Source organism: Sander vitreus, chromosome 17 (assembly GCF_031162955.1).
Source record: "Sander vitreus isolate 19-12246 chromosome 17, sanVit1, whole genome shotgun sequence".
Lineage (NCBI taxonomy): Eukaryota > Metazoa > Chordata > Actinopteri > Perciformes > Percidae > Sander > Sander vitreus.
This window is the reverse complement of record NC_135871.1, coordinates 6,352,429-6,370,157: the sequence shown is the minus strand read 5'-3', so window position 1 is coordinate 6,370,157 and position 17,729 is coordinate 6,352,429. Positions and strand designations below refer to the sequence as shown.

Sequence of the window (17,729 nt, the reverse complement as noted above, 5' to 3'; positions counted from 1 at the left end):
ACGTGAGCAACCTGTCTGAAAGTTGGAAGTCTTCTGGTGGCTGTGCCACGAGAAATCTCAATCATTCCAAATATTGCAGAGACGGAGAGCGTAGGTATATGTAAGGAGATAACATAGGCACAGGCTAATTGCTAACAAAAATGCTAGTTAACATTAGTAATTAAACTTAACGTCAAAATGAATGGCAGTCAATGGGATGCTTATGGGGGGGTGAGTGCTTGTTAGCATCAAAATGGCGCCATAGGATCTACGCGTTGTGAGAAGAAGCTTACCCCCTTTGGGCTGTACCTGGTGGAGAGGAAAATGGGTCTGCAGCAGAAGCTTTCTGACCCAGCTGGCTAGGGGACCGTTCAGTATTTATGGAATGGACCACTGGAGGAAAATAGGGGAAGGTCGTGTATTTTTATTCTTTGTTGAGTGGATGGTCACCCAACATTTTTTAGTCTAGGAGGGGAGGGGGGGAGGTCATACAACATTTGTATTCATGAAACAGCAACATTTCAAAGTTGCTTGTTTGGTGCATATTTTTCCATGTAGCTCTCAGTCTCGGCCCCACTACCAGATGGGCCTGACCCATGAGATTGTTGGGGGCAAGGGGGAGCACTGCCCCCCCCCTCCCCCCCATTGGCTGAAACAGGTAATTGCATGGTTTAAAAAATTTGTGGAATAATTATGTTGTTTGGCATGACCAGACATTTTATAAATATCTTAAATAACACAAAACTACTAAATGGTGGTAGGTAATGCATCAGATTGCATATACTGCTTTAGTTAAAAAAAGCTGACGATGGGAGCAGCAGGACGCAAAAAACGAAAATTGTTGTGAAAAATGTCTGGACATCTTGCCATGCCAACGTTGCAATAAAGGTTTCCTAAATGCCATGTATACATATTTGATGTCATCTTACCAATTGATTGCAGGTTGTGTGTAGATTTGGACTTTTACACATTTATTCCACTTTGTTTAGAGGCCTCGTTCACCTGTTTGGAGCTGGCTGGTGAATGTGACGCTCGTATCGGCCTTGCTGGATACACCCTGTCATTTACCTTCTTGTGGATCTACTGATCGCTGTGGATTACTTTTTTTCTGTGTCATTGGATTACGGCAAAATACGGATTTATTTTCTTAACGTGTCAACGTTTTATTGCACTTTGTTTCTGCGTTTGGAGAGGCATCTCAACAGACTGTAGCTCCAACACCGAGTGTTCACGGTTACATTTCAGTTGAATTTAAGTGTCGGGGCATTCCGCCACGTCGGTCTATTGCGTTCCAAGACAGCCGTGCTGCGATTGGATTTAATAAGGGTGAATTATTACAATGCAATTTAAAATCTGCTTTAAAAATAAACATAATGTTTCGGATAATGTTCAGCTTCGGCAGCTTTACCTATATAGCCAAAATATACAATGACTGAGGAAGCCTAGTGACGAGTCCATAGCAACCAGTTTGTGTGTTGAATTAATTACCCAGTGTGCTTTGCTGAATGGTCTCAATGTTTTATTGTTTTATTTCAGGTGAATATTAGTTAGAGGAGTAACTTAGTATTTGAAGTAATGCAGTAATGCAGGAAGTGTGCATTTAGTTTTGATGCTTTTTGTGTTTCCACAACGTTAGTGAGTAAATCTACTGAAATGGCCACCACACCATAACAGAGGAGTGGGATGTAGAAGATGAGAAGGCAGAGGTTAAATCATGCAAGTCATTGCTGTTAAAAATAGACAGGTGCACATCTTTGCCAAGTACCAATCAGTACAGAAGTCATCCATAAATTGATGGAGAGGGTTATGCCTCTTTTCACAATTATTTTGGAGAGTCATTGAAAATGCATTACTGGCGATGGGAGGGTCAAGTCTAATTATACGAAAGGTCCCAAAACTCCTCCGGTGGCACTTTATATAAATAGCGAACAGTCCCTAGGTCAAAGGGCTTTATTGTGGAAGACATCCTCAGGTTGGTTGTTGTTCACTGACTGAGCACGGCTCTGTGCCTAAAAGCTTTTCTGAATGCGAAGCTCAAGAGAGCACGCTAATGTAGAGCTAAGAGGGATGCAGGAGTGTTTTCTGTGTTTGTGTTTTGTGCTCAGGTATGGATAGAAGCTACCATGTAGAGATAATATATTCCCCAAACGGGCCACTTCTTTGGCATATTTGCCAGCGGATCTTCTTGACAGTCTGGAAATGCAATGTGTTTTACTATCAAATATTCTACACCAAGTCGGGGAGGAATTTTAAGTATTAAACCCATTGAAACATAATATTTGCCATCACTTCCTGGCTTGCAGAGAGGCTGCACCCATTTCTACCTTTTTTCTGAATCAATTTATGCTGGAAATATCTTCATGTAAAAAACATAAGGGACAATTCAAAATATAAAAACAATGGAATAGAATTGCTTTCAATCATTTATTCTCTTGTAGATCGACTTTTCTAATTATAGTCAGCACACATGTAGCCTAGGCATAATTTACTCTTCCCTCCTTTTTTGCATCCATTGTTGAAGTAACCTCCTTAAATGTGCCTATGACAATTATTCACCTCAGTGAGATATTCATTTTAATTAATAAACCCCTGGACTTTAATTGCTCAGACGTGTTGGAGCACGATTTCTGCACTTGTTCAAAACTTTGTGCACATTCAAAATGTAACTCATCCCATCTGTGCTCTCTGAGATTTGGAGGAGTTATGATATTTTGAGAAAAATAAAGTTATAATAGGCTATTACAAAGATAAAGTCACAATATTCCAGGAAATACTCTACCTGCCCAATAGTCTGTTGTACATTACGTGATTGCTCTGCTGATACGGTACATCTCAGACCTGACAGACAGAGCCCCGTTTGAGACTCTGGTCTTTGGATGAGACAAGGTTTAGGGGAGTGGCTGTACGCTGCTCTACATCGGAGGTGAAAAACCAAAGCATCGGGTATACTTGAGCGCGACACCGTGCGCGGGCCGCCGTAGGTGGCGCGCACGCTACAAGCATGCGCCGAGACGTATAATGCTCAACGCATTGTTCGTTGCAGTACCCTCCGGAACACACACACTAAATAATCTGTGAATGAGCAAGAAGTAGTAGAGAAGAAGAAACTGGTAAAGGAAAGCAGGCTGCCTGGCAACAGTAGTAAACGCATCCATGTTAAAAACATGCGTGCCGCGAAACATAAGCTACATCTATTTACTTTAATCATTAACAGGACTGTTTGTCTCCATATCAAATTGACTGGATGGATGAAAAGTTATTTGAATAATTTATTGTGCCCTTATGAAAAAAAATAAATCACTTTTTCTGGGATTTGGGGTGTTATTTTGTGTCTCTGGTGCTTCCACACGCATACAAACTTGGGAAAAAAAACCAAACATCCATGCTGTTTTGAGTGAGATACGGTTTCTGAATGTGTCCTGCCTTCAGTCTGTTCGGTGAGCTGTTCAAAATCGGCACGGCTTTTGACGTCACTAGCCGAAACGAGGTGGCTAACCATAGCATGCTAGCGCTAGAATGCTAGATGTGGTCTTACCTAGGTAATGCGCATGTGCGACTGCCAACAAAGAGGTTACAGCAGTCTCACTCGGTAGCTGAAACAGAGACCTGAACACAGGGTGAAAAGAGGAGCTGCAGCAATGTGCAGTACAACAAAGTGTTTTTTGAAAATTAAACCATGTAAACCTATTCTGGTACAACCTCAAAATACAATTATAAACCTGAAAATGAACATAATATGGCCACTTTAATATGTTCTTTTGCCAACGTTGGACATTTACACAGCTAAAAAGACATTTATCGTCTCAGAGATTAGTTTTGTTTGGGCATTCACGAACGTTAGCTTCTCTGTGTTGCCAGATCTGGTTAGTTTGGTCTTGCTACAGAAACAGTCAACTCTCTTCATTTTCTCCTGATGTGTCCATCAGAAAAATGCTATTTTAGTGTCAAGATGTTCTGGAGATGTGGCTTGTGAGAGATGGGTCCAATATATTCTTTGGTGACTATGGGGCAAAAGAATCTCATAATCTGTGTTCATGTTCACTTTTCCCCATTGGAATCAATACACTGACCTGCCGCTAGTCTCCTAAAGAGGCGTGGCAGTGGCAGAGCCCACGTCACACAGATACAGGAATATAAACACCTTTGTCCCAACTTGCTCTGACGTCATACGATCATACGTCAACGATAACCTCACGAGTTCAAGGCGGCCGCAGGTTTGAAACGCCTGGCTCTCAGCTGATTGATTCTGAACCAATTCAACATGATGTTTTATATAAACTTTGTTTTTGGAATGGAGGCATTTGAATTGCCATTGGTCTGTTTTTAAAGGCTTATTCTGTACAGAACACTTGTGGCTGATAGTGACGTTTAGAAGTCAGACTAAATCCGTTCAGATCTACAGTCTGTTAACATTAGCAACAGATCGCCTGAATAGCATTTTAACAGCTACAGTCTTAATAAAAACTTCTTGAGACTGTATACGAACTGATATAAGGGTCTGATAACATTGTATTAAATCGAAATCAGACCTAACAGGATGCGAGTGTTTGTTACTTCCTGTTCAGACTGAATGCAGTTTGAAACGGCTGGAAACTGTCCAACTTGAACACGGGCCTGTTTCAGGAAGATTTAATAAACAGGGATTTCTCCGACGCTCCATTGTTCCGACCTCTCAATAACCTGAAAAGTTCCCTTTGGTCCTACAGACCACTAGTCCGACGCCCCGCTGGTGGCAAAATTACAAATCCCACTATGGCCACACCAAGACCCGCCCTACGAAGCAGCTCGATTGGTTGGGGTTAGGCATTGGCTCTCGAGTGGTTAAGGTTAGGATAGCCGATTGGTCAGGGGATAGGACCTGTACAAATGGGGTTACGTTTCTTTGCGCAAGCATGGATGCCTGGCCAATAAAGGGCGGGTCTTGGCGTGGCTATAGTGGGATTCGTAACCTAATATCGCTGGTGGACGTTGGACTAGTGGGCTGTAGGACCAAAGGCAATTTTTTGGAGCAGTGATACTACGATTCACCATGGTAACAACCACAAACAAACTGGTCGGCGGAAATACTCATGCGCAAATACAGTGAGTTTGAACATTTATTAAATTAAAAAAAGCAACACAGCGGCTGCTGCAAAAGAGAATTTACGTGGTTGAAAATTGCTGCTGGAGTAAATGCATAAGTTCCAATATAGTGTATCATTTTCCTATTAAGTATAATATTACTGGTGAAATGGTATTGAACCTATAATATGTTTTATTTAGGTGCAATCCTGCGGGCAAAAAAAAATCCTTGGCCTACTAATCCCATTCTGAGACTGCAGCACCATGATCATTAACAGAACTAGAATTTATAATCATTTATTTCTTTTTAATGGCTCTCGCTGGTTTGTGTTCAGAGAACAATACAAAAAACGCTTTAAAAAACGTTTCAGAGCGAGTCACTTTTCTGACTGCTACAGTGACTTTACTATTACAGTATGATCCGCATCACCAATAAGAAAACTGCCGTTTGCAAAACACGTAATGCGACACAAAGAATCTGCTGGGATGTTAAAGCCTGTCCACGACGGTGGATGTTAGTGATATGAGGACGGATAAGGTATCTACATATCTGATGGACTGTGAAAAATGGAAATGAAAATACATTTAGTCGGGACTCAATATCTCCCGCCGTAAACTCTGAAGTAATACAGCTTTTTCATCAACGGGATCGTCGACAAAAGGACATGACATGTTTGAGAAAACGTTTTATAATCTGCCTAACAATAATTTTTATTTATTAAGTGTTCATTCATGCAGATAAACTGCATTAAAATGCGCCTGATACAGACTGAATGAGGAAATGAGAGAGAAGAAACCTCGAGTTTCTCTCAGTCTCCTCCCTCTGACACTGTATGAGAGGGAGGAGACTGAGAGAAACTCGAGGTTTCTTGAAGATAACCTGCTCCCGACCAGGTTAGGTTCACAGACTCAGTTACCATAGTAACTGACTCTGAGGTGAAGTTACCTCTCTTTCTGAAACGGGAAACCCAGAGTTTCTCTCATCTCAGGGTTAACAAACTCAGAGTTGTCACTAAACCTGCTTTCTGAAACGAACCCCAGGACTGTTGGCTGGTTGTTTAATACATGGTTTTATTTATTCCAGATGAACAGCACTTTGTGACCTGCTTTCTATGAAATAGAGTGACAGCTCTGCTCATCACCAATAGACCAACGGTCTGGATGTGATAACCAATGACCATACAAAGAGGTAACTAGTGGATATGTTACTGGTGTTAATAGGTCAGTGTATCAATTCAATGGGGCTTCACTGGCATAGGAAACAGATGTTAACACCACCAAAGCTAATGTAAAATAAAAACAATGCATTGCCATTAAAATATAATCAGTAAGATATTAATAAATTGTAGATTTGCAGAGATAGATAGAGAGATATATATATATATATATATATATACACACACACACACACACACGTGAAAACTTTAGAAACACTGGAACAGTGTATCCATCTTATCAGCCGGAACTACAAGCATTCGCTGTTTACTACAATTGTGTATTAGGGCCTCAGAAAGCTGGTCAACACACATCACAATGATTGGGATGTCTACTTGGATGCAACGTTGTCCTCCCTGCGATCAAAGGTTAATCCATCAACAAAGTACAGTCTGTTGATGTTAATGTATGGACGAGAGGCAAGACGGCGCACACCGTTTTGAGATTGAACGCCCGTAATGTTGCCCCTCCAGCAATCTACCCTGGACCGCACCACTATATCCCAGAGATGGTCCTACAAAACATTTCTAACATTACATCATCTCCACAAAGCCAGACTCCCTTTGTGCTCCTCTACACAATTGAAAAGACACTTTACGAGGCATGTAACTCCCCCAATTACAGAAAAAAGAAAAAAGACTGACACTCTGCTTGGCTGTAAATGAATCATGCCCTGGCTGTGAAAGTCGAGTCACTCTCCGTTATGACACTTTTGGAGACTTTTTATACATGACTTTGAGGAAGTCCCTGCTTCCCTATTGCTGATGCCTCAATGCAATCTTGGGGACAAAAGGTAGACGTCTCAAAAGTACCATGATTTACCACATTACTTACTGATGAAGGAGGGGGAGACGGAGTGTGTGTGTAGCCGTTACTGAGATGATCTCCCTGTATGTACTTCTCCCTGTTTGCAGCTGGCTGGTGTGTTGGAGCCACAGTGTGTGACAGCTTAGTCTGCAACTGTACTTCCAAAGGCACGCTTCTGCTCACAGGTTCCCTGTTGAGACAAAATGAACCTGCCGTCCAGAGAGGAGTGTGAGGGTTGGGACTCAGCGCAGGTGGCCTTCTTTATGTGCAAGGTGAGTACAAGAAAGAATAGGAGACAAAATAAGGCACGGTCAGAAAACCAATGGATGATAATGGAACCATTTCTTTAAAATGTAAAAGGTCATCTAGCTAATGTAGATTATGTGAAATCTCATGTTTGACCATTTCTTGTCATTCATACAGTATGTATACCGCTAAAGCAAGTGTTGAAATAAACAGATGGTGGCATAAGATGACAGGAAGACATTTTATGGAATTAAATTCAGTTCATCTGTCATTAAATGTAAAATTCAGGAGCGTGAACCAATTATGTACTGCCCTCAGAACAACATGCAAGAATGTGCTGCCACCGTAAACAGACTGAAAATGAATGGACAAAGACTTCTGGTGAGTTATTACCTCACATTTTTCTTGTTTGACCTGAATATTTCCAGAAAATACTCGTTCTGTCTCTCTTGCAGTCACATAATCTACTAATCCGTTGAGGATCATGTCTGGGTTGTGGTTGTGTTCAGTTTGTTATTCTAATTATATCAAAATGGACTAATCCTCCCGGGCAATTATGATTATGGTATTAAAAAAAAATAAAAATTTAAAAAAAAGCAGAACTGGCTACATTTCCTCGAGCTATTTGTGTCCGTTTTGCTAAAGAAAAAATAAAACGGTTATAAAACTTGGTGAAACCCCAGTTCACAATGCCAAACATTTGTAACATCCTCAATCAAATGTGTTCGTAGCAGTCCGTTTATCCATGTCAAGATAGTTGAATCTTTTAAAAATGCTATTTCTTGAATAAATTGAAGAATAAACTTTACTATGAAGCTTAAATTGTACTGCAGCTCTGAAAATTTCCAAAGTTGTAAAACAGGAGGACAGTTTACAGGGTATGAAGCGTGACTAGTGTAAATCCACTCCCTTGTATTACTTCCCACACTCTTGCGGTGTGTAATCAGTGTCCCTCCTAATATGGAAGTGAGTACATCAGTTGCAACTTCTGCTTTGAAACACATAGTCCTCATCATCCACATTGTGTGTCACTGTGTGAGGCCCTTCTGATGTCTCCGAGAGGCACACTGACACGAGTGCATGTGCAAACTGTGAGAGTGTGTAAGAACTGTGAAATGAAACTTCAGTTAAAAAGCTGTGGCCCTAAGTATCATTAGATCTGCTTCAGTCATGAGTGGGAACTTTCCAACGAGGATTATATGCAGAAAAAAAAAAAACTGAAGCATGGGTTTATAACTTCCTATATATATATATATATATATATATATATATATATATATATATATATATATATATATATATATATATATATAGTGTATGTTCAGGCTAAATAATACCTCAGTAACACACCCTGGCTTGCCTGTAGAAGCAATTGTTCAAATGTCTTTTCATTGGCCATTTTTAAAAACACTTCTTGCCAGGCTAAGAAATGACAGCATCAATCTACTCTATTATTCACTGACCCTGAGCCGACTGCAAGATATTGTATCTTGGAGCCATTTCCCCTATATCTCTCAGGCTTATCTTCCCCAAAATATGCTCACTGTGGACTTCTGAGTCAAAATGAAAATGTTTTCAGAGCAGAGGCTTTGATGTGCAGGTTATCTGTGCGGATCTGAAAAACACATATATGCATACATTCAATATGTGTATTGACTGACAGATCCCATAGCTACAGACCCAGCGAGGACACCTGGGCTCTATTAAGCGCAGGAAAAAATAAATAGAAAAAAAAAAGCTTGTATTGAATGAGAATATTTCACCGTGACTGCACAGCTGGCTACACACACAATCAATTTAACTAGCTTCAAGGCTGCAGAGTCAAATATTCAGTTTATGAGGCCTCGCAAGCAGCATGGCTCTATGGCAATGTCAGTCGGTCGGTCCACCGCTTTTGTCCAGACTGAAATATTTCAACAACTATTTCATGGATTTTCTACAGACATTCATGGTCCCCAGAGGATTGTGTGATCTCCTGGCTTTTCCTCTGGCACCAACGTCAGGTTGACATACTGTATGTGGTTCAGAGTTAAATATATAAACAACTATTCAATGGATTTCTGTGCAGTTTGCTACAGATATCGTCACCGTCGGGCGAAAACTGTACAAAACCGTTGCTTCTCAGGTAATGAAAAAAGAAAAATTTGAAAACATGGTATTAACAAAGTCAGATGAAATTGTCTTGTCGGGAATGGGGGACAGAACTCAGGCACATACTGGAGTAGGTGGCTGGACTGGTAGAAGGGGTGCTGGGTCCGAAGATGGCTGGGCAGGCAGAAGGGGGTGCTGGGCTGCGTTTCTCAATGCGGCTGCAGAATTGATGTTCCAGTGCTTGCCGTGGTTATTGGCAGCAGAGGATTCTGAAGGTGGGTTATTTCTAGGACAGAGATCTTCCAGTTAGTAACGTCAGGAAACGGAGCAGACAGGTAAATACAAAGACAAGAAACTAGTCGAAAGCTGGTAAATATGCATGCTCAGTGGTAAGCAACAAGCCGACAGGGAGAGGAAAGTCAGGCTGGTATTTTAAGTCAGTTGATGGAGCAGGATGAGTAGCAGGTGTGCTGATTGGAATTGGTGCAGGTGTGAGGAGAGTCAGCAGGGGGGGGGGGGCGTGTCACTGTGGAAGATGCAGGCAGAAACAGAAACACAGACAGACAGACAGACAGACAAAAAACCAAAACAAACGGCAGGCATAACAAAATGAAGAAATAAACCCAAACACATTCACACACACACCGGACTGTCACCATGCAGAAGTCACGGCAGGCGGGGGCGTGACACTCGCGATGAATTCTAATGACCCATTGGTGGCCCATCGATCGCTCTATAATCTTTTCATTCAATATTACCGACATGATGGAGGCCAGACCACCATAATGGTGGTGCTCTAGGATCAACAGTTGGATGGACCATTTTGTTTATTTAAATCAAATTCAACTCATTGTATGAGTTGTCAATGATTGATGAAGATTAAATCACTTTTGCTGGGGAGAGGGAGGACACGGATTTTTGTTTGGCTTCTGAAGGGCGGCATGGCAGGAAAAGTTTGAGAACCAGTGAGTTAGCTGATGGATTACCTGGCCAGTATACTGTGAAGAGAGCCTTCTGTGTGTATATAGAGTAATTTGTCTCTTTGTCCTTGTGTGTCCCTGTACCTTGTCCTATACTTCCCCTTGTGTGTAAGACAGGACAGTGTTAATGTTTAATCTGCCATCAGCATCCTTGTAGATTTGTTTTGGCATTTTTAGCTCTAAAAGTGATTTTCTGAAAAGTGTCAGCTTTGGAAATGTTTTATCTCAGAATTCAGTAGGTGGCACTATTTTCCTCTTCAGTTATGAGTGTTGTTTCTTCTATTTTGGACAAACAACCTGTTTGCAACCACAGCAACTGTGAGCTTTGATGCTTTGGGGTTATAAATTAGAGTGAAATACATGTACTTACATGTACATTTACACACATTTTTTCACCCAAAATTGTGTTTTCTTACCAGTAAGCTTAGAGCTTTGCTGTGCAGAGTGATGGATGTTTTTACTTTATTCAAAGTGGGAAAGTTTGTCTCTGGTCACCTTAAATAAAAGGTTTGAGATATGTACATACAAGCATTATTTTATTAGCGGTATGTGAAAACCTAGGAGATATCATGTGACTGAACCTTTTAGTGGGAAAAACCACACCACATATAAATGTTATTCAACATAGAATATTCTATATGTCTTAAAACAGTGATTCCTAACCGGTATCTGTACCCCAGGGGTTCTTCTACTGTTGCCAGGGGGAACAGGGAATGACTGTGGAGCAGCTCAACTAATTTAAAAATAATTTAATTATGATTTGATTAAAAGAATAAATCAGCTGTAGCACCTGCACACTTTGTGTTGCAGTTAAGTAAGAGTGCATGGAAACTAGCTAGCAAGCAAGCAAGCAGAGACATTTTTACAGGTAGCTAAAAGTAATTAATAAATGGTAGAAATAAATAGCTAAGCGCAAGGACTAAATAGTTCTAATGAGTAGCTAAACGTAGTGGAGAAACGGTTCAAATAGTTAGCTGAAAGTATTGCATAAGCAGCTGAAATGGTTAGCTCAAAGTAATGGATAAATGGATGGAACGCAACTAGATGTAGTCGTGTGATTTCTGACTAAACCAACCAATCAATTGACCGTTCAACAAGTATGAAAACAATTAACAATATCTAGTTTCTACAATGAATAGTTTTGGGAATTGATGAAGGTATGAGTTCATCTGACAGACCAAAATGTTTGGGAACCACAGTCTTAAACTTCCAGATAGATCTTTAGACCTATGAAATAGCATCAGTATGCCTTCACTGCAATCAGTCCGTCACAAATGCAGCAGAAAAGATTGAACAGTCTTTATGATAAGATTTGTTTGACTCATCAGTAACTCAGCATGTGTCTAAGGGCAGAGAGGGCCTGTACTGTGGGCTCTGAATATCATCCGGCAAGCGTGCTCCTGCTGAGCATTGCCTTTGGCCTACTTTGCATATTCATATGATGTTTATGCAGTAGATGGCGCAAAGGTCATAAAAATCCCCCAGTAAATAGGCACATTCTTTACATTTCACCCATAACATCTCTTTATTTAGTGGTATTAGTGGGGAAGAATATCCAATTGAGTTTTGTCTGAGCTGGCTGTAAAATCATATAATTTGGGGGTGGCAGTAGCTCAGTCCGTAGGGAGTTGGGTTGGGAACCGGAGGGTCCCTGGTTTAAGTACCAAAGTCTGGAGTATGGAGTATGGATTGGTAGCTGGAGAGATGCCAGTTCACCTACTTGGCACTGCCAAGGTTCTCTTGAGCAAGGCATCATATCCCCCAACCGCTCAGGGTACTGGTCCAACACTGGCAGCCCACTCACTCTGACATCTCTCCATTTGTGCATGAACCATGTGTGTGTGTGTGTGTGTGTGTGTGTGTGTGTGTGTGTGTGTGTGTGTGTGTGTGTGTGTGTGTGTGTGTATTTCAGGCCTGTTTGTAGTGATTTCTAACAGAGTGTAAATTGTAATTTCCCCACTGGGGATCAATAACAAGTATAACATTTAATTAAAAATACATTTAATTAAAGTGCCCATATTATGCTCATTTTCAGGTTCATAATTGTATTTTAAGGTTGTACCAGAATTGGTTTACATGGTTTCATTTTCAAAAAACACCATATTTTTGTTGTACTGCACAGCTCTCTCTCACTGCTGCAGATCCTCTTTTCACCTGGTCTCTGTTTTTTTACGATTATGGTGAACTCGTGTGTGTTGTAGCAGTGCTTTGCTATTGAGAATGAGGTAGCATGCTAGCATTAGCATTAGAATGCTAACGCTCGTTTCGGCTTGTGACATCACAAGCCGTGCCGATTTTGAACAGCTCACCCGGAGACTGAAGGCAGGACACATTCAGAAACCGTATCTCACTCAAAACAGCATGGATGGATTTTTTTCAAAGTTTGTATGCGTGTGGAAGCACAAAATAACACAATCCAAATCCCAGAAAAAGTGTTTTTTTTCATAATATGGGCACTTTAAAATATAGTACAGCGTGGACGGGAATGACAGTCAGTCAGCAAAGCGTAGATAAAGGTATTCTCCATCTTTTTGATGCCCTGTTCCAAACACAGAGGTAGACAGGTTAAAAGAGATATGTAGTAGATCAAAAGAATTGTCAGCCTCTATCTTTGCGATGCTGCCTGTGTGTGGCGGCTGCGTGAGGAAGTCACACTCAAAGCAAAGGACAGCCTATACACACCCATTTGGCAACATATATCACATGAGTGCTTTGTTGTTGGCATCAAACATCTACAGTGGCATGCTATAATTAAAAATGATGTGCTTTGTATACATGTATGTAGGCTATAGTTAAAAAGAGAGAAAACAGCAATGTTTTTTGAACATTAAGTCATGTTAACATGGTCTAGTAGAAACCCAAAATACAAGTATTAAACTTGTCCTCTTTTAACCGGTATTAGCTTGTTACACTTGTTACAGATTTTGGAAGATTTAGTGTAGTTTTGTGAACACGTGGAAGGTCTCTCACCTGATTACAGCCATGAGACTTTGCACAGCTGCTGTGAAAGCTATGCTTATTGTGTGGGCACGTGAAATGAAACTTGATTTCAAAGGACAGCATTAACAAATGTTCAACGCGTCAACAACACTTCCACATGCAGATGAAGGCCGTTTTGTGCCAGTACGTGTGGGTTGCTACACAACTATTTTTAATGTACTAAGATTTCTTGATGAGAGCCATAAAGGTTTGTTTTTTTAAATAATTTTCTAGAAGAGTGCCTTGGATTTTTTTTCTCTTTTGTACATTTGTGTTCCCCTATCAAAGAGCACCTCCATCATTTCTGTGACCTTCTGAGCACTCCAGACTTTTTTTTATAAACTTCCACATGCAGTTTGACATTCCAACAGAGCAGACAGCCACATAAAAAAAAGGCATGAAAAAAAAGTGTCCCTCTCTCTGGCTAAATAGCTTCTTAATGTGTGTACTTGCCAGGTTATCTGATTTAAACTTTGGCAGCTGTGCCCAGATCTTTTTGGTTGTTTTGGCCTGAGGTCAGCTTACCCAACATCTGCAGAGATGCCGGACAGCAAATACCTCTTTGAACCTCAAGAATATAGATCTATCTATTGCGAATATGCTAGTGTTTAGCATAATGGAGTATATTACATTTTTCACGTTTTACGCACTCTGATTTAAAGCTGCTACATGTAGAATTTTTCATGATTATACTATCTTTAAAATTATGTTGATGGCACATCGTTTTAGAGAAAAGAAACAATCCTGGCAATCTGTGTCCACCCCAAATATCTTTTTAGCCATGCTAGTAGCATAGCTCTAGGGATAGCAATATTGGTCCGCCACTTAAGTCCAGACTAAAATGTCTCTACAATAATTGAATGGATTGGTATGAAATGTTGTACATAGATTAGATGTATTGCCAGTGAGGCTGACTGCTGAGGGGAAGAAACTGTTTTCTGTGGCGTGAGGTTTTGGTGCTGATAGGCCGAAGCCTCCTGCCAGAGGGGAGGGGTTCAAACAGTTTGTGTTTGGGGTGAAAGGGATAGGCTACAATCTTTCCTGCCCGCCTCAGCGTACTGGAGGCGTACAGGTCCTGGAGAAACGGAAGATTGCAGCCAATCACCTTCTCAGCAGAGCGGATGATACGCTGCACTCTGCCCTTGTCCTTAGCAGTGGCAGCAGCGTACCAGATGGTGATGGAGCAAATGATAGCATGTTGACACATTAAACTAAGATGATGAAGATGATAAAGTTATACCTTCTAAAGAACAGCTTGTTTTTCAGCATGTTAGCATTGGTAGAGCATGTTAACATACAGTAAGGGCGGCCACACCGAGCCACTAGCTGAACTGTAGACTTCCTGCTAATACTACCACCAGATGATACAAATATCAGATATTCGAATATTCTACGTAGCTTTTAAGAAAACAGGGAAATGAAATATAAGGATCGATAAAGCATTCATTCAAATAATTTCCAGCTAAAAATTTAGCACGCACAGGCATTGTTACTCACACTAATCACGTCATTGCAAGCAAGAATTCAAACTTGAAAAAGATTGGACCATAGAGACTGTTTACTTATGAAGGTTGGACTGTATGTAAGTTATAACAGTGAGAATTAAGATGTCATTGAGAGCTGCTTTGAGTGAGGGTACCTGGTATGTAGTACAAAGGAGAGGCTGCAGCTTGTAGAGCTGTTGTGTCTCATTTAAACAAGCACAGACACTCCTATAAATAATTCAATGTGGAAGCAGTGTCTGAGTATCCACTGTGGCAGACTATTTGATAATTATATCCGGTGTCAAAAGGCTAAGTCTGATTTCATACTGATATTCTCCTGTAAGCCAGTGGGAAGATTAAGTGTGTATCTGTGAGGCCAAGGTTCAGTTCTTTGAAGGAGGTAAAGCCTTTCATATTAAGTGATCTCACTCTGATTTACAAATGATTCAATCGCAAGCTCGGCTTAAAGGGCTTTCACCATACTTTGGGCTTATTCCTAGAGGTAATGCATCCTTTTGTTGCACCTAGGCTCTCGCACTAAGGAATATAACATCATAAACAACAATTACTATGTAATCAACTGTAGACATCTAAACCGTACATCATTACACCTGTTTCAAAGGAGACTCTGCAGATAAAGGGCCGACCGTACATTATTCATATCTAAATTAACTATCCATATTAGACTCATACGTCATACATTAGCCTATTATCACAAGCCTCTCTATTTTTTTCATTTGACACCTTACAAACTTAAGAGCTAAATATTCACATTTTCACAAACATCTGTTGTCATGGATCTTCATTAAATTATGACAAATATAAACAGAGAAGAGACAGAGCAAGTTACGACATGGAGCAATGAATTATGAATGAAGAGGGGAATGCATAATTTAGCGGGATTTTGTTGCATATTTTATGGTAATCATTTCCTTTCATTTGTGAATCACAGTTGCCTTTCTGCAAAGCAGCAAAGAATCCCAATGCAGCGGGCTGCTAGATTAAGTTTTTTAAATGCTTGATGATTTATGAAATTGTGTATAATGGTGGTGTGTTTTTAGCTGGAGGATCAAGCTTTTCACTTGAAGGTCAGCAGTTTAAATTCACAAAAGGGAAACTAGACAACAGCACCCCTACAGTAAGGTACTGATTGGTCAAAGTGGGCGTGGCCTATGGGACCCTAATTGGTTTTAGCCCTTGGGCACATTTTTGATGGCCTCAATATATACGAAAACTCACAAAAATTGGCACCCACATAAACAACTGGGAGCTTTGCGAGACTGTACAGCGATTTGGCCCATACCTGTAAGCGGGCTCCATAGCATCCCCTAATGCGTGGAAGTCCTTAACTTGGACATAGTTGCTCCGATCTTCACCAGATTTAATACACATATTGCTCTAATCATTGCAGACATATTTCCCATTTACCTTCATTAGCTCCGCCCAACCGGAAGACGGACATTTTTTATTATGCATTTTTCAGGTGTTTTACATTCTTTCGAACTCGTCCTAGACCGTGATTTCAATCTTCTTGAATCTTTGCAGGTAGTATCTGTTGACCCTCATGACGAAAAGTTATCCAAAGAATTTTGATAGTTGAAAAAATGCGCAAGTTACAGCAACTTCCTGTCTAAACAGGAAGTTGCGTTATCTTGGCAACAATTATTTCGATTGCCCCGAAACTTGAGAAGGTTGTTCCTCATGGCCGGTTTAGCATCTTTGCCAAACTTGGCGGCAATCGGCCATTAGATGGCGCTGTTTTAATTTTTTTTTAATTAATCAGCAAAATATTGACATATGAGAAGCCTATTTTGACTAACTACTCCTGGGGCGTGAGTCCGATCGGCACGAAAACTTGCATATAGACTCGGAGGACCCTCATGACAAAAAATTATCAAAAGAATTTTGATAGCTAAAACAATGCAAGGACCAAACAAGTTATGGAGGACCAACTTCCTGTAGGTGGGTGTTGAAACAGGAACGGTTGTATCTTTACATTTACATTTACATAAAATTTAGAATGTGTGTCTACATGTGATATTGAGCTGCCCCCTATACTCTAGCCACACCCATGTACACAGACCACGCCCCCTTTCATAACTTGTGAACCGTTTAAGGTAAACTCTTGTGAGAGGTATCACTGAACTCAGCAAAGAGATCCTTTTTAATTGGTGACGGTTTGCCCTGCCCCATATGCTTAAGTCATGCCCCCCCCTTTAATAACTAATGACCCGATACCTCACACTATTGGGTATCATTGAAGTCAGCAGAGAGTTCCCTTTTCAGCAAATGCATGGCCGCAAGGAGCGCCGTCCTCCAGTAACCCCGACTGCAAGAAGGCAAGGGCCCGTTCATCGCTGCTTGCAGCTTTAATTTCTATTTCTATTTTGTGTTTTAGGGATTGTGTCATCAGTTCTCTGTCCTTTATGATGTTGATTCATATACTGTGTACTACCAGTGTGTTTGTAAATCAGTCTTACATTTCTGCGTTAAAGAAGCTACACAGTTTTTTTTTTTTAGTTATTTTTTTTTACATCCACTGCTGGAAAGAGCACCGCTTAATGTTTCATTCGTGAAAGCACAACTGAGGAGAAGACTTGGACTCGAACGCTGGCAATGGTGACTCAGCTTGGACTCTGACTCTTCTTTAGTGACTCAGACTCAAACTCAAGTCATGGTGACTCGACTCAGACTCTTCTTTAGTGACCCGGACTCTAATACTGGGGAATTGAGACTCGACTCGGACTCCAACTCAGTTCATGGCGATTCTTTGAGGACTCGGACATGCTATCGAACAGGTAAAAGTGGCCACATTGTGGGGTGTCACAATAGATGGAAACACTATCATGGACTACTTATATTAACAACACAGTGTCCAAAATGAGTA

At 40.7% G+C, this 17,729-nt stretch overlaps 1 protein-coding gene across 2 annotated transcripts in view; it reads left to right on the top strand.

Moving 5' to 3' along the window:
- Positions 1-7,077: 7,077 nt before the first annotated feature.
- The window catches only part of blnk (B cell linker), a 35,464-nt gene continuing 24,812 nt past the window's right edge, over positions 7,078-17,729 (top strand). Inside the window, exons 1-2 of one of the 2 annotated variants that reach the window (XM_078272412.1) lie at positions 7,078-7,334; positions 7,597-7,689. In XM_078272412.1, coding sequence (XP_078128538.1) covers positions 7,266-7,334; positions 7,597-7,689 — 162 coding nt within the window. In that variant the 5' untranslated portion in view covers positions 7,078-7,265. The remainder of the gene's footprint in view (positions 7,335-7,596; positions 7,690-17,729) is intronic. The other variant, XM_078272413.1, reaches the window with a different exon arrangement.